This window comes from Mytilus edulis, chromosome 5, assembly GCF_963676685.1.
Source record: "Mytilus edulis chromosome 5, xbMytEdul2.2, whole genome shotgun sequence".
NCBI classification, from domain to species: Eukaryota; Metazoa; Mollusca; class Bivalvia; order Mytilida; family Mytilidae; genus Mytilus; species Mytilus edulis.
The window spans coordinates 30,959,991-30,978,881 of NC_092348.1; the positions used below are offsets into that span (position 1 = coordinate 30,959,991).

The 18,891-nt window shown below is 31.7% G+C and overlaps 1 protein-coding gene and 1 pseudogene across 1 annotated transcript; one reads left to right on the forward strand and one right to left on the reverse strand.

Moving 5' to 3' along the window:
- Positions 1-885: 885 nt before the first annotated feature.
- LOC139525035 (complement C1q-like protein 4) lies at positions 886-5,760 on the reverse strand (annotated as a pseudogene).
- Positions 5,761-6,532: 772 nt separating this feature from the next.
- LOC139522362 (uncharacterized) lies at positions 6,533-11,986 on the forward strand. The gene is made up of 2 exons (XM_071315891.1): positions 6,533-6,746; positions 11,304-11,986. Exons 1-2 carry the CDS (start codon positions 6,540-6,542, stop codon positions 11,748-11,750), a joined length of 654 nt encoding a protein of 217 aa, XP_071171992.1. The 5' UTR covers positions 6,533-6,539; the 3' UTR covers positions 11,751-11,986.
- Positions 11,987-18,891: the final 6,905 nt, after the last annotated feature.

Below are 18,891 nucleotides of genomic sequence, written 5' to 3' on the forward strand. Positions count from 1 at the left end.
GTATTTGTATGAAAATCGTACTAATCCGAGTGGCTTGTAAAGGAATAAGGAATAAACGAGCACTTATGTAATCCTACATAAAAAAAACATCATTCAACATGGTTAACAAGGATGACATTTTCTTATCTTAAGTGAATGTGGGTGGAAATACCTTCAGTTGTTCTCTAAGCATTTTATTTTTGATTTTATTATGAAAGTTCTTTAGTCTAACTTTTAAATGCTGTAAGAGACTTTTATTACGAAAATGTTATTTCTACACAGATAGATAGCACAAACGAACTCCATACATGACCATGCGAGACCAAAGATGAGTATTGGACAATATAGATGACAAACATTATATACTATTAACTAAAATAATAAAAGACAGAATTCTTATTTCTACAGAAAATAATTTCTGGACGCTAGTAACTAACCATCAAAGAGGGGTGAAAGATAACAGAGGGACATTAAAACTAATAGATACAAAATAAATGAAAACATAAACAACGCCATAGCTAAAAAAAAAAGACAAATAATATTATAGAACACACAACACAACATAGAAACTAAACATCACGAATCCCATCAAAAACTGAGGTAATCGCAGGAGCTCCTGAAGGGTAAGCAGAACCTGCTTCACATGTGATACCCATTGTGTTGCTAATGTTATTACAAACCCGGTAAATATTCTATTTCGATAGGTATCATTCGTGAAAAGGGAACTGGAAAGTGGTGACGAAATTATACATCAAACTTTAAATAGATTTGAAAATTTCATATTTTGATATGAAGTCTAGCTTTGTTAAGCAAAACGTAGGAACGTACAAAATTTTATAAATCAAAATAACACTTTGACAACTAATGTGCATTTATTCAACATTACATGTGTTTTGACGGGTTTTGCTAACGTCCAGAGGTGGAAATCATGTATCCAGTGAAGCTACTGTAGTAACCATGGAGAACTTCTGATCCAGTCAGGTAATGCTGTATAAACACTGTGTCTCCAATCTCGAGTTCTAGGGTACCAGTCACTGAACCTGCATCACGGTTACTAAAGTTGTGTCCATATGTTAGTCTGTTGTTATTTTTCATTAGTATGATATTTAAGTTCGTTCCCATGGACAAATAAGTACAGTGGAAGTAGTAAAGTCCTTTGACAGGTGATCGAAAAACGCCTGTCTTTGAATCATAGGCATTTCCTGTGTTTGTGAAAACCCTGTCAAAACCGCGTTTGACGATCCAGAAATTGTCAATGATTTCGACAACGTGGCATAAAATCCTATCGGTTTATGGTGATTGCTTCTACAGTCAGTGGCTTCAAAAACAGAAATGTAATTACAGCTTTAAAATGTCATTTATAGTTAGCAAAAATCTAATTAAATATCCATCTAAGAAGTTTTGACTCTTGCACACTACTTCTCATGGTAATATAAAAAAAAACATATATTGTACAATTATCATTAATTGATATTTTATACAGCTATGTTGTTAAACCGGCCTCGGAGTTCCGATCTCACAGCGAGTATCAAAAATAATAGTTCATAGACTTAATCGGCTTTTATTTTATTTGGAAAAAAGCTAAAAGTAGTGTTTTTAAACACAATAAACAAATACTCTAACATCAATCTAAAGACAAATGAATATTTTTTTTTATTTGAGGGGTTTTTATATCATGAAAACATTTTCTGATACATTCAAATTGTGATATAAAATGTATATTGTTGTTAACATCTCCAAGCAATAACACCGTAACAAAACGTATACTTGAAATTTCATCAACAATAGTAAGTATAGAACTGCATATGGTCTATCTATTTTAGTAAACAATTGAACTTAAACTGTAATAGTTACCTGAACTTATTTGAATGATTTCTTTAACAAACTTAAAAAGCTTTTCCATGACTGTTTCTGTTCGATCTGAAAATATAAATGTATATACTAACAATATTTTAATAGTCACAGTCAGGCCATAGAAATCAAATATATATTGTTTTCTTTACGAATAACTTCTGTCTTTGTTTCTTACTAAAAGCAATGAATGAACAAGCTAAATACCAATGAGGATTTAATGTCACCAAAACCTTGCTTCTATATTTTAAATGGTGCATTTTCAATTTCTATGTATCAACATTCCAGCAGCGCCTACATGCGGAGTATATATCTCCCAGTTGAAACAATATTTCAGGGCTTGTATTTCCTATCATAATTTCGTCGATACAGGGTTGCTGCTTACGCGGACGCTATTCAACCAGGTGTTCCTAATGGTGAGGTTAAAATCATCACGAATTGGTTGACCGTTATGGAACATCCGTTTTACTGATGATAGCGAATATGTTCCTATTGGTTTGTACTAACATGAGCAACACGACCGGGTGCCAGGTGTTGCGCAGGACCTTCAGAAGTACATGAGATCATCCCAGTTTTTGGATGGGGTTCGTATTGCTCATTCTTTAGTTTTCTTTGTTGTGGTTTGTGTACTATTGTTGTTCTGTTATAAATTTAGTTTTAATTCAATAATGGCTAGCAATATCCTACAAATGAGAAACATGCGTTCATAGTGTAATATAATTCTAAGTGGTAATACCAATGTCTAAAAAAAAACAATTGAAACATCTAAACACTGAAAACAAAACAAAAATTAACCGCAGCTCGATTGAAGGGTTGAACTAATAACAACATGCTTCTAACTGTTGTACAAGATTGCTATTGCAGTATAGAACTAAATCAAAAATGTGTGGTACAATTGATTGGTTCTCCTGTAGGTATTCGCTATTCGTAACTTTTAACCACATTAAGGGGTTACGGGTAATACATTTAACGGAACACCATGCTAAACATATTCAACATATCTGCAAACACTTATTAATAAAAGGAAACGTGATTGTTTTCTTTTTCAATACATCTTCACACCGACACAAAGGTCTAAAAGACATTTGAAAGAGGTTGTTAAACGCTCTTAAACAATACAAAAGTGTCTAACATGTTTAAGTATTATGTAATTTTCTTCATGACCAGAATTCTAGAGAAGTTTAAAAATAGAAAACAAATAGACTATCAACGATTTGCAGGGGACTACAAATTCCCGGAATGATTAAAATATGACAAGAACAAAACGAGCGTGACCTGAAAATTAGTTTATAGTGAACTTTGTGTCTCTAGCTGTTAACATGTACTGATGCATGTTGTTGATAGTTTTTATTTGTTTGTTAGTTATAATTCTTCCATATTAGTTTGAATGTCCAATTAATAACTTCGGGTGTCGGTGTTACATAGGTGCTCCTAGAACGGAGAAAGTAACTCAGAGCAGAAGACGACTTCCAAGAAAAATGACGATTAAAACCTATATCAGTGGAGCGTAGTGTTTTCTTTCTTTTTTTTTAACGAAAGAAGCGTGTCAAGTTCTGTCTCTGTGTGATACGGGTGCTACAAGAACGGAGAAAATAACTTAGAAAAGAAGAATCTATAACTCTCTGATTATTTACAACATTTTTTAAGAGGTACGATGTCGTATTTTTTTCAAGTGGTGCGATTTCTGTCTCTGTATGACACTGGTGCTCCCAAAATGGAGGAATTACTTAGAAAAGACTAATGATTAAACACATTTCTTCAAGTTTGTAATATCCTTTTTTTTAGCGAGTTTGATAAAGTGATGCAAGTTGTAATAATTAGTGAGAGTGTTTGAGTTGGCCGATGATCGAGTTGCCGGTAGTACGTCAACTGAGCATGCGCAGAAGCGTATAAGACACAGATCGATAATGGTCTCCAAATCTGAATATTTTCTCTAAATTGTGCGTTCTCTGTGAAAAAAAAATCCTTTCAAAGACAAATTTAGGAAGTGCGATATTTTAACGTCAGAAATAGTTTTGATTTTGTATGGTTTAAAGGGAGTTGCAAGTCAAGTAAATGGGTGTCATCCTTTAGTAGGATATTGCTAGTTACATATATCGTATTAGGTCACTAACAAATCGAGCGTCTTCACATTTAGTATTTTGATTAGAGGCCTATAAAAGTGATCAAGTATAAATACTTAGTTTTAAGATCTTACTTTCATTTGTTTATACAAAAAGCAAATGCCAACAATAACAACTTTGTGGCTTTAAATTTATTTTATGAATTTATTTCAATTGTTCATAACATGTATCAATTTTTTCGTCTGTTGAATTCCTTCAGATTTCCTTTTTTGTATTGAAGGGGATGACACTCCGTGATTCCAACAATAACAACATCAGCTTTATGTTTTATGAACTTATTTCAACATTTGCCATCTTTTTTGTTACTCCTTACTAACCCCATTTATGGTAACTAACCCCTTCATTTTTAAGACACCCTATATCAAGTATGCATAGTCAAAACGAGTAGTTCTTTAACAAATCATATCTTTATAAATCTATAGGAGGTAAGATAAATATACATACAGTTTGCCGTCCTATAGAATTGAGAATGGAAATGGGGAATGTGTCAAAGAGACAACAACCCGACCAAATAAAAAAAACAACAGCAGAAGGTCACCAACAGGTCTTCAATGTAGCGAGAAATTCCCGCACCCGGAGGCGTCCTTCAGCTGGCCCCTAAACAAATATATACTAGTTCAGTGATAATGAACGCCATACTAATTTCCAAATTGTTATGTATTCCTTGTAATTCACTTAAAATAATTTGACATATATTTCGAATTATTTTAAATGAATTACAAGGTATACATTGGAGGCAAATTGTCACACAAACAAGTGACGAGTCTTTTGATCAGACCGATAAATGCATTTTGCATTCTGTATTGTTGTTTTGTCCTATTGACGGAACCTCTGATTTCGTTTCATCCATTTTCTTTACAACAGCTTTCAAATTATAAAATAGACAATGGTCTATTTAAATACAAAACTCCTTTCCAGAAAACACGCGCAAGGATGTAAACGCAATAGCAAACCATTCATCAATAGAAAAAATGTGCCTGTAGAAAGTCAGGAGCCTGTAGCTAAGTTGTTGTCGTTAGTTCGTGCTGAACATTTTAGTTTTTCTTAAATTGCTTTGTTGTAAATTGGGCCGTTATTTTTCTCGATTGAATTATTTCATGTTTTCGTGTGGGGGACATTTATAGCCGACCAAATGAAATGAGTTCTTTTCGTTGTTGAAGGCCGTACGGTGGCCTATTACTGCCTAAATCCTCTTCATCTGAACATTGATGGATTGTTGTCTCCTTGACAATCAAGCCACATCTCCCTATTTTTATAATTCTTCAAAACATTACCAAGGGGGAAATTTCTGCGATGATATATTTATAAGTAAATCTCATATACAACCTGAACCATATCACAAATTCAAAACACTGAAGTATTACTGTAAAGAACGGATTTTGACGCTTACATATATGGCAAACCCCGCAACATACTTTTTGTAAACCCATCCATTGTCGGGAGCCTGTAGTCCAGCGGTTATCTTTTGTTTTTATCAAGTTATTTACTGTTTCGGTTATTGTTGCTCTCCTTAATATAGCCGTTAGTTTTCTCTATCAAATCGTGTCACATTTTTGGACTCAATATCTTACTATATAATACGGGTTATGGCAAGGATTGAATGTTGTCTATGGACCTACAACTGTTAACAGTATCGTGCTTTGGTCTCTGGTTGATAGTTATCTTATTGGCAATTATTAAGCCTTTACCTTACTTAGTATAGCATAAAATACATACCATTTGAACAGCTTCTTTTAGCTACTGATTTTAAAGCATAATTCATAGCAGTGAAAAGCACAAACACGATTACTTTTCCATTGGAAAACATTTCAGAACTCAATTTTCACAAAACGTTAAACGAAATACAGTCTACGAACAGAAACTCTAAATTTGTATTTAATATTGATCGTTGATGATTGTATCGCGTGATAAAAGACACTAATCGACCAGATCACAAAACGTATAAGGTTTTCACTTCTAATGTTGGATTTCATTCTGAACGTTTGTACATATAGCATATAGAAATTCATAGAGTTACAGGTTGTTGCTTGGTATATGTACCGTGGTTAAAAACGATACCGTTTTATTGCGATGTAAAACTTCTGCTATACTTCTGGGTTATTACCACTTTTGGTATATTTACTCAAAAATATTGTAAGTACACTGTTTTAAGAAATAGTTGATGACAAAACTACATAAAAACAAACGAGACACGACTTGATACACATTTTTTCATATTTAAAATAATTGTTATATTAGTATTATTGGCGCAATCAAGGGTGTACAGAACTTAACGCCAAAATTCCGTGCACTCCTGATTTCACCTTGATAACGAATATACTTCTTAAGATGCGTTTCTTTACTCAAGCTAGCATGTTATAGTGTATTTTTATAGTGTCAAAATGTAGTTGATTTTACTTCGATAATGCAAAAGGCTTTCACATCGATATTTATAATGTTCGTTTTTCTGCTATCAATCTAATCTGATATTATTCAAAATAATTATGTACTGACAATGAAATATGTTGAAAGGCCTATTAGTATAATTGAATTTCATTGGTTTCAGGTTTTTGGTTATTTCAGTGTCATACATGTATAGCTTTTCACATGGCAAAGGGTATGACTTTGGTCATTAAAGTTGGCGAAACACACCAAATGCCAAAACCTCCCAAAAGCTTTCCAAAATGTGGCGATTGGACTCCGGAATCAGTAGACGATGAAGAAGCTGAAGATTTTAAATCATCTCCACAATTACCAACGTCTGTACCAACATCTACAACCACTGTTGCCACGACAACGAAAGCACTTACAACAGTAATTGTCTTGCTAGTTTGCTTAGCTAGCGCATTTTAAAAACTAACTTACTAAAGAACTGTTCATTGAAATCCTAATGCTCTTAAAATCCATGTCTATGAAATGTGTCTTTAAAAGAGAATTTTTGATTAATTTCCTTATACATAATTATAGTGTATGTCTGTTTGAATGTGAAATCCTTTATATGTTTATACTAAATCTATGTTTGTACATTAACATGCTTATTAAAATGTCTTGTTGTTATATGTGTGTAATGTCTTTGTCTACGTCTTTAGAAAATGTTTCATAAATCATATTGATCACTTTAAATATCTTTTATGTTACAAAAGTATTTCATGTTGCCCCTTGATTAATATACCTATATGCATATCGTGAACCTTTAAGCACATTAAGCAAAGCTGTCAAACAAACGTACTCTGTTATTGCCTTTTACCACAGAAGATCTTAGTAGTTTCATTGTAGGTGTTTTTCGAACAAGATGCATTATCTGGGAAGTTAATCCTGGAAAGTTTGCCGGTGTGTTAACATGTTGCTCTCAAGGCAAATAATTATTTGTAATTCAATCAAACATGTAACAAATATTTTATCAGAACAGAATAATGTTATAGAAGTAGGCGACATTTGATGTCATTACGAATGAAAACAAATGTTTTTTAAAGAGAAAGATTTACACAACACTTTTACTAAGGATGAACATCAACAGCCCCTTAAACACCACGAAGAAAACAAAACATCACACAATTTGAATTAGTTAAAATAACGGGAATGGCAGCAACAATCTAACGAATTAATATTAGGTTCCCCTGAAATAGCAACAAATTAAAAGTGATAAGGATATTGATAGCCCATTCTATTGAATATCATGAAACTGTCTTAATTCTATGTATTCTTTTGAATTTAAAACAGTTACAAGCAATACATAGTACAAGAATATGAATTTACGGTTGAGTATGTGTAATTCCTTCTAGAAAACAAAGTAAATAGAGAAGTTTATTTTGGGCTATACTATATTTATATTTTCTATATTAAAACTGTTGATATCAAGGTTGCATCCATACATTATACATAATTAGTTTAATCTGTGTGTCTTTAACTAACGTCAATGCATATGATAAAATCATTTAACAAAAACGATACATCTTTATTGACTTATATTGCTGTAAAGCATCACTTTATATACATCTATAAGTAGTCGTATGAATAACATTGAAATATATATAGTTATGACTGATAGGCATTAGAATATTTGAACATTTTAACGTATTAAAATTCGGAATATATGTGCATACATGTATATGCAAACAATATAATAAATATATATTCATGTTTAATCAATTTAATTGATAACTAGGTTTGGGAATGGCATACTACTATTACTAAGTTTTAAAATGTTTTACTACACAACTAAATATGCAATCATGGTATCTATGATAAGTCCGGAGAAGCGACATAGCTTTTGCATTAATTTTATCTGCCGTATACTGCATTTGTAATGAATGATGGACTATGTTCATGTTGGGCTATCTAACGAGTACCAGATATTAATATCCCACTTGAAATTTACTAAATGTTAATCAAAACGAATGGTTTATATGTATGTTAAAAAATTCTAAAAAATTCTAAAGAACTTCTAGACAATTTCAAATCTCGGTCTCTTTCTGAAATAAGTTCCATCAAAACTTTTGATTTTTCAACCCTGTATACCACCATTCCCCATGTAAAATTGAAAAATCGCATAAAAGAAATTATCCACAATGCCTTTCAACATAAAAATGGTAGCATACGCTATAAATTTATTACTTTGGGATTTCATAAAGCATATTTCGTTAATAGTGACAAACAAAACGGTAAATCATGCTACACAGAAGAACAAGTAGTCAGTATGCTGGAGTTTCTTATCGACAACATATTTGTTGAGTTTGGAGGTAGACTTTTCCAACAAGTTGTCGGCATTCCTATGGGAACAAACTGTGCGCCTCTTCTTGCCGACCTCTTCTTATTTTCATATGAATCGGAGTTCCTCCAGACACTTGTCAAAAACAAGAGGATCAAAGAAGCCAGATTATTTAATTTCACTTTCAGATATATTAATGATGTTCTTTCCTTAAACAATCCGAACTTTTCTGTTTGGGTTCCATTAACATATCCCCCAGAACTCGAGATTAAAGAAACAACAGACACGGCTTCCTCTGCCTCATTTTTAGACTTATATCTCGAATTTGACTTACACAGTCATCTCAGTACCAGATTCTATGACAAACGAGACGATTTTAATTTCGAAATTATAAATTTCCCCCACCTTAGTAGCAATATACCAACTTCACCTGCGTATGGGATATATATTTCTCAACTTATTCGATATTCAAGAGCTTGCAGCTCCTACTCAGACTTTGTAAAACGTCATCAGTGTCTGAGTAGAAAGTTGATGAACCAGGGGTATGTCAAAGAACGTCTCGTCCTTTTTCTAAAAAAGTTCATCGGAAGGTACCAAGACCTTGTTGATAAATATTCCGTATCAACTTCTCAAATAATACACGATGGTCTTGATGTATAGATTCTGCGTACTGATGTTGTGTATCATCTTAACAACATGTTTTATTGTTCTTTTATTTGTGTTTGTTCTATTATTAAGATTACTTGTACTGTTGAATGGTTTTATGTGATATCCGTTTGACGTGGCTCGGTACTTATACATCTCGTCAATGTGTTTGTATTGGCTTTCATTTTTTTGTGATTTGTTTTGTATATGTGACTCTTTGTATTTCTTTTATGCTTATAACGTGACTCTGTACTTTAAAAGATCCCGTCAGTATGATATTTGTCTATAATATGTCATATGTCATTATGATATATTTCTATTGTGAATTACTATATATGTTGAACCACAAACGTCAAAATCAATCAATGGCGTAGTGGAATAAACAATTTTTGGATTCTCATAAATTCTATGTATAACTTTTGGACTAGTTTGAATCTCGGTCTATTTCTGTAATTTATTCTTACATACTTTTGATTTTTTAACCCTGCATGCGTACATTGCCTATGAAAATTTTAAAATTGTTTGTATTCACATTGAACGACAAATTTATGTGACGTATATAATTTTTCTGACGTCAGACACTCAAATCAATCCATGTGTTCTTAGACAGTAGATGTTTTTGTGTCCTGTTAAATTGTTTCTTTTAAAAATTTTGGATTCTCATAAATTCTATGTATAACTTTTGGACTAGTTTGAATCTCGGTCTATTTCTGTAATTTATTCTTACATACTTTTGACTTTTTAACCCTGTATACGTACATTGTCTATATAGATTTTAAAATTGTTTGTATGCACATTGAACGACAAATTTATGTGACGTATATAATTTTTCTGACGTCAGACACTCAAATCAATCCATGTGTTCGTAGATATGTTTTTGTGTCCTGTTAAATTGTTCCCTTTTAAAAGTTTTGGATTCTCATAAATTCTATGTATAACTTTTGGACTGGTTTGAATCTGGTCTATTTCTGTAATTTATTCTTACATACTTTTGATTTTTTAACCCTGTATGCGTACATTGCCTATGTAAATTTTAAAATTGTTTATAATCCTGGTACTTTTGATAACTATTGTATGCACATTGAACGAAAAATTTATGTGACGTATATAATTTTTCTGACGTCAGACACTCAAATCAATCCATGTGTTCGTAGATAGTAGATGTTTTTGTGTCCTGTTAAGTTGTTATACGATGATGACTGATGTACCCATATTTTGACTATTTTATTAATTATGACTGTTTATTTAACGCATCATGTAAATGTAGCGGAATTTGATGAGACTGTTATTAAAGTGAGAGGGTTAGCGCTATAGAACCAGGTTTAATCCACCATTTTCTACATTTGAAAATGCCTGTACCAAGTCAGGAATATGACAGTTCTTGTCCATTCGTTTTTGATGCGTTTTGTTTTTTGAATTTGCCATGTGATTATGGACTTTTCAAATTGATTTTCCTCTGAGTTCAGTATTTTTGTGATTTTACTTTTTAGATAGATCAGATATACACATAACATATAAGTTGTATGGCTTCTCTGTTCGTTTCTTCTAACTGTTACTTGACTGTATTGAGAATCGATATACTTCCTTAACAGCAGAATTATAATGGCGCAACTAACATTGTATGTACATGAATTGAATGATATATATTGTTTCGTGCTGTTTGTCTTGTTCTAATCTGAATAGCTGTTTAAAAAGATAATAATATTTTCCACTTGCGAACTGAATACAATGTTAACATTGAATTGCATGTGTTCATTATTAAACTAGTATTATAATTATTTCTATGAATTATTGGATGTACGTTTATCCGGAATAAGGTTAAGTATCAAGGACTGTATGTTTTTATTTTTTTTCCTTTTACTGTTTTGATTCTTATAGTACTCCTTTTTATTTGTTTCATATAGTTCTATTTGTTCATCAACTATTATTTTTGTTTCTTTCTTACTGTATATTTCTATTTTTTCTCTTTCTATTCTGCTTTTTCTATATTTCTAAGTTCTTCTTTACCTTCTTTGCAGCTACCATTGGAAAATCAATACTTGGGTGGTCTTTCACAGACACGTGACGTTGATGGCAGCTCCGTTACACTTCATTATGTTCTTCTTTTGTGGATGACTGGTAAAAAGTCGAACAACACAACTCCAGCTTTAAATACGCCAAAACCCAATCGTTTAAACAATTATGGCCATTTTCCAATTCAAGTCAGCAATGGCGCCAAAAAGTTTCTGCCAAAACCTGCATATAATATACATGCTTTACGTAATATTCCTGACATTCCTATTCATCTAGCTGGACGTGCTCGGACTACTCCTCAGGAACTATTACAATATGCTAAACCACTTGACATGCGCAAACCTTCAAGAACGAGAGGAAGATCGTTAAAACGATTGAGACATAAGACAATTCTTGGAAAAAAATTATCAAATATTTTGAAGAAGCAACAGCTAAGAAGAATACATAGGTGATTTTAACATCACAAATATGAAACACTGTTGGAATCCACCAATTTCTTGGTCTCCGCTTTCATCCCAGAAATTAAACATGGGTGATGTTTTACAGCGAAAAAAGATCTTTACACATTGGATATTTGTGTAGTTAGTTTTACTGACAACAGCCAGGTCTGGTTGTTAACGCTGGTTCACTTCGTGCTTTAGCATTGTTTATAGCTGGGAAACGTTTGTCAATGCAATTGATTAACTGACACACATACAGATAAAACACTCTTGGGTGTGAAGTACGAATATTACCTGTACTCCTTGGAATAATAGATACATTTTGCCAAATCTATTTGCATTTATAAATGTTTTGAACCGATAGGAAAGCGAAACTAATGCATAGTTTTCATGTCAATTGTAGTTCTTGCATTTTATTGCTTTCATTAACATGATTATTGTGCATAGTTTTCCCATGGTATCACATATATAATAAGGCAATAAGTTTTGGATTCTTAATAATAAAAATTAAAAAAAACTCATTCACAAGGGAAACGAAAAAACAATATAGTTTATAGTCACATAAAGAAATATATGTATTGTTCTATGAAACTCATCTTTTTAAATTTGAGAAACTTGGGACTTTCACAACGGCAAACAAAAGCTATTTCCTGAAGAAAAAAAAATGCCTGTTTTTTATTTGTTTTCTATCAATCTTCATCTCTTACATTTGATTTCAATGTATTTCTTTTTTAATTAATTTATGTGCTTGGTTTAATTTGTTTCTGTCCCTTTTATTTGAAGAATGAGTTTTTTTCTGACGGCGACTAAGGGAAGAATTCCTGAAGTCAACATCAAACTGTGGTTTCTGCATATCATCTATTCTTTTAAATTAAGTAACAAAATCTGGGTACAAATTTTAAGAAGGCATTATTTAAGATAAAAGCATTCAGTGTATTGTCACAGTTTTATTTTTAAAATTAATTATACATGTATGTTTACCATTTTGTCATTTGTAACAAAGTTCATTGTTGTTTTCATGTTTTGTTGTCTAGCTTTCATTTGATTTGGTATTACACAGAAAATGCAAAAATACAAATAAAAATTTGATAAAATTGGAGATACAATTGAAACAGAGATCTGTAAAAAAACATCTGTACTAAATATTACAAATAAAGATTTGACATTATCTTACTTTGGGATACAATTTGTAAAATCACTGCATGCGTTCAGATTCTTTCTTTTGTATTTGAGTATTCGTAGGAAATATATATAAAATATATTGCAACACCCAATACATCGAAATATCGAAATAAATAAAATCTCCGCCATTAAAGTATTCATGAAAAGTCCAATACACATCTTCGGATAATTTGATCCGTTTGTGTTGTATGGTATAAAAATGGTTCATTAATTGACAAGAATGTTATGTTAAGTATATGTTGTTTATTATTATTTCACCTTGACAATGTTGTTATGTTAAGACAAATAAAGATTTTGGAATAACTGTTGTTTTACAATCACAATGACGCAGTATTATCTGATTGGTTAGAATTCTGGTTTCTTCTTTTGCATTAATTTTATGTCCAACCTACGATAGTACAGGGGCATTATGTTTCCTGGACGGTGGGTCCCTTCATTCGTTCGTTCGTTCGTTCGTTCTTTTGTCCGTCTGTCCCGCTTCAGTTTTCAGTTTTTTGTCAGGGTAGTTTTTGATGAAGTTGATTTTTCTAATTTTTATGTCGAATTTGAGTTTTTACTCCAATTTCACGGTCCACTGAACATAGAAAATAATAGTGCGAATTGGATATCCGTGTACTATTGACACATTCTTTTTTCTTTTCTTTTTGTTTTTATATTTTCACTAGTAAACAAGTGTGTGATCTAAAGCGGTCATTTTAATCATAAACCGTTTTAAACAGTTCTTCCAAGACTGAAAAAGATATGTTTAGTTAATTTTAATATATATTCACTGTGGCAAATTTAGTACTGTTAAGTCAAAAAATTTGCAGTCATTTAAGATACGTTCAGTCTATGTTCAAATTGTAATTTTCCTGTGCACAAAACATAATATTAAATTGTCTAAAAAGCTAATGAACTGTACTGAATTGACTGCAGGCGAATTGCCTGAATAGACCTAGCATTTAATGTAAAATTGTACATGACTGAATATTTGTGTTGTTCAGATCTATATATGCTGTTCAAATCTTTTATATGCTGTTCAGATCTTTACTGATGAGACTTTTGTAGACGAAACGCGCGTCTGGCGTATATACTAAATTTAGTCCTGGTATCTATGATGAGTTTATTTATATGCTGTTCAGATCTTTTATGCTGTTTCTATCAAAATAACCTTTTTAGATCAAAATTAGTTACCTTGGGATATTTTATTTGATAACAAGACAAAAACTGCAAATATTGAAAAATTTTGAATACGAAATATTTGTATTTTCCTTTTTTTGAATATTAACGTATAAGTTATAAACGAAACTATATTTTCATGAATAATTCATATGAGCATTTCGTGATACGATCATATATTTTGTTCAATTTAATAATTTTTCTTCATTTATTTGACGAAAACTAAAATTTACTGAATTTATCTTGAATAATCGGATGTCTACACTGCACTCACTTACTCACTCAAACTGATAATATAAAAGCGATAATTTTTAAAAGAAATACTGTTCAGAATGCGATTTCAATTATTGTTGACACGCAAAAATTTTTATTATGTACTTTACTCTTTTCAAAAATATAGATTTTACAAGTATCAGCTTGTTGTGCGAGTTAACAATTTCTACAGACAACCGTTTTAGTTTATTTATATGAGCATTTTATACTATGACGTTGTTTTTAGCTTAGGAAAATAAGTAACCATTGGCTTAGTGCTGTGAATACACATAAGATAGAAAACAACAGTGTATATTTAACCCGAGATTTACTTTATACAAAAAGTCCATACATGCTCCATCACATGATTGCATGTGCTCCTTTCTGTTGATATCTATGTTATATTTATACATTGGTGGGTTTTTTTTTAAATACGATAATTACATTACCGGTACCAGTTTTACTGCACTTGATTTGCATGTGTACAATAAATGTCTTTTCAGTGATGTTCGAGGCCCAGATATTAGAACATTCGAAACTTGTTCAATAAAGCAAAAGTAGTATACCATTGTTCAAAAGTCATAAAATGATTGATAGTAGACTAATCCGGGTTACAAATTAAAACTGAGGTAAACACATCAACTATCAGAGGAAAACAACGAAAAAAATGATTACGTTACATGGCAGGACTACAGTACAAAAATATGCAAGAACATTACGGACAAAAAATAAACAAATAAACATTACAAAAGTACATTTCTACATGATTATTGTTATCAAGAGTACCAGGCCTACAATCTTATTCACCATACGCCTGCTTCGCTGAGACCTTCATGAGACCCACCTGCGACCCCCAGATCAAAACAACAAAGGAAGCCAAAAACGTACAAAGTTAAAGAGCCCTGATGACCTAAATTCCAAAAAGTTGTGCCAAACACGGCTAATTTTATTCATACCTGGGACAAGAAAATCCGTAGCATTTAAAATAATTCGTACCCTTGCAAACAGTAAACCTACATACAATTGATGTGCATGTCAACACCGAAGTGGTGACTAAAAACGAACACGTAAAAAAACCTAGGACAGCACATAAAACAGCACAAAAAAATCTGCATTGTCACATGATGATAACGCTATAAAGGTGACGTAAAAGATAAAAGTGACGTCACAGATAATTTCAAAAATGTTTTGATATTGTTCAAAATTAGGTTTGTAATTATGGTATTTGATGTTTAATATAATAATTACAATTTTATTAATATAGAATTGTGATAGTTATTAGATAATTAATTGTATTATTTAGCTACATCAACATCAACCAGTCCGAGGACGAGGACGAGGACGAGGACGAGAGGTATTTTTTATGTTGCCCCAAAATCATACCTTATAAATGAACTGGGTGATTAATTATCTTAACTTTTACATTTATTACATGTACATATGCTCTGTACCAAGTCAGGGAAATGGCCATTGTTATATTATAGTTCGTTTCTGTGTGTGTTACATTTTAATGTTGTGTTTCTGTTGTGTCGTAGTTCTCTTATATTTAATGCGTTTCCCTCGGGTTTAGTTTGTAACTCGGATTTGTTTTTTCTCTATCGATTTATGAATTTCGAACAGCGGTATACTACTGTTGCCTTTATTTACATCCATATTAAAAAATTAGAATTACAACTATAAACGACAACACGTCTTAGTTAAACAAAAAAAAAGACAAAATGTCTAAGCAAAGCCAGGCAAGGAATCATAGTTTCGCGTGAAGGAGACCATTTTCCACAACATTAGTTTTTTTGTGTTTTTTTTTTATACAGGAAATTTTAATAACACAATAAGCATATTTTTACTACGAGCTTATGAACCAAAAAAAGACAAAATGTATAGCCGAATATTTTCATTCAATATCATAAGATATAAAGATCATATATGTGAGCATTAAAAAGTAATACGCCCATGATGTTTAGAAGAATTTACATTATTTTGCATTTAATTTGATAAGTTGAATGTACGTTATGCCATTTTTTATTTTTTTAAAAAGAATTTTTAATTTATGAGATATGGAAAACATAATTCCGATTAGAACACAAAACATCACATAAAAAGGGGAAGATATACGATGATCTACTCTTGTAGTATTTATTTAATAATTCATTAAGTTTAAATTAAGATTCTGCTTTTTTAGGATTGCTAAACCGGAGTATCTTTGATTATTAAGCTTACCTGGCCAAAAATCTAATAAAGACTTTAATTTACCATCCTTGGCATTCCTCGTGAAGGTTGTCTGAAAACAGGAACATTTTCATTTTTTTCTTTAAACCCGTTTGCCGATTTTAAGAATATTTGGCAGGAATGTGTATGTAAAGTCCTCTACAAACATTCCTTATTTTTCAGATCGAACGGCAAATATGTTCTTAGCAGACCTTGGTTCTTATGACAATTCATCAATATGAATTTCCTTTTTCAATTAAAAGAACTGCTTATTGATACTATAGACACGTTTACTTCATAAAATTGAAATCTCCCAGATAGAAATATTACATATGAGTAAATTACCGTTATAAAGGTTATTCCCGGAGAAGTGTATAACATATGTTTACTTTCAGAGTCTTTATATGTCTTCTTTACATATTTAATTCCGTATGGTTATTCTTTGAGCTACTTCCATTAAATAATGTGAAAGTTCTACATAAATTTACAGAAAGTTCCTTACACTGTTGATCCAACCCGGTCTTATCAATATGATTACTTAAAAAAGGGACGAAAGATACCAAAGCGACAGTCAAACTCATAAATCGAAAAAAAAAACTGACAACGTCATGGCTAAAATGAAAAAGACAAACAGACAAACAATAGTACACATGAAACAACACAGAAAACTAGCGAATAAGCATCAACGAACCCCACCAAAAACTAGGGGTGATCTCAGGTGCTCCGGTAGGATAATCAGATCCTACTCCACATGTCGCACCAGTCGTGTTGCTCATGTTAAATTTTGGCGTAGGTAATATATTTAAAACCTCCAGGTTAATAGGCAATGGTATAATAAGTAAACAAAAGAAAGCATGCATCAAACGATGTGTGATAGATAACCATTTATTCTTTGAATAACCATGAAACTAAACGGAATGGATTTGATCATAATAAAATGATTATAGTGAACTTGATTCTTATGGCATCCTTGGTGAGCTTTTACAAAATATCATATTCAAAAATCTATCAGAATGCAAATAGAATGTTTATCTTTATTAACAAAATAGTATTTGGAGTGTAGATATTTAGAGCTTTTTTGGGTTTTTTTTATAGATTTCATCGCATTAAAAATTATGTGAACAATTTTTGTTAGAGTTAAATCAGCTGGCAAAGACATAAATCAATACGAAATATAATTTTTCATTGTATAAAAACATTTAATAATGTGATCGCAAATATTTAATGACTATCACTCCGCTTTTCAAAATACAACAAATGCTCTAAATTACAAGAAGGTATCAGTTATATAACCATTTTAATGTGTGGTATTACGCATCAAATGCCTTACAGACTCTGCATATGCAAGTGATTCAATTGGGATTAGTCAAAGGCGATAAAATGAACTATTCAAAAGAAGACAGACTGACAAATTGGAATTTGGTAGAAGCAAGAAAGTACATTCTACACGATGTATTTCTTGTTTTATATTTTATACTAGGACTGGGAGGAAATCTAGTAATTTTGATTATTTATAAATTGAGACTAAAACAAACCGAAAGCAAGTACTTTATACCAATATTAAAATGTGTTGATATGTTTGCTTGCATTTTGAGGGCTCCATTTTACCTATGGAAGAACTTACTGCCAGTAAAATTAACATATCTCATTCCCTGTAAGATTATTTGGTTCTTATTCAACATGTTTAAATTTTCATCAATTAAGCAGTCATAACCCTACAGCGGTATCTGAAGTATGCCGACCCTTTGGACCTCAACTAATTTTTCAATGGAGACGTATATCGCTGGTATTTATATTTATTTTGTCAGTTTCAGTGTCTTCTCCGTTTCAAATTTGAAATAAACAATTACACATTTTCAAACATTTCATTGAACGTTACAGGATATATCTGTGGCGCAAATATTATGAAAGTTGATAAAAACAGTAACGCTTATCTAACATTTATGTTCTACCTAACTTTTAATGGTGGACCTTAAATCCTATGGCAGCTAGCCAGATCCGGAAAAAATCCCGTTTTTGGTTTTTGGTTTTAGTCTTATTGTGTAACTCTTCAATATAAAGATATAAAAGTATTTGTATACATAATATTGTACTCCAAATGAAGATAATTTTTATTAGCGATTCTAGATTGTGTGGCGTTGAAAGAATTAATTTGGGATCCCACAGAAATATTGTCAGAAGAATAAACTATCACTGTGTTCCTGGTTTGAAGTTGGGTGACGTTAAGCGATACGTGAGGAGTGAAAACTTTTTAAAAAAACTTTGCAATCAGAGCCGTGTTGTGGTCTTTCTGAGTGTCGGGATAAATAACATCCCTGAGGATATTTATGGAAGAACTGGAGAGGACTTAGATGTA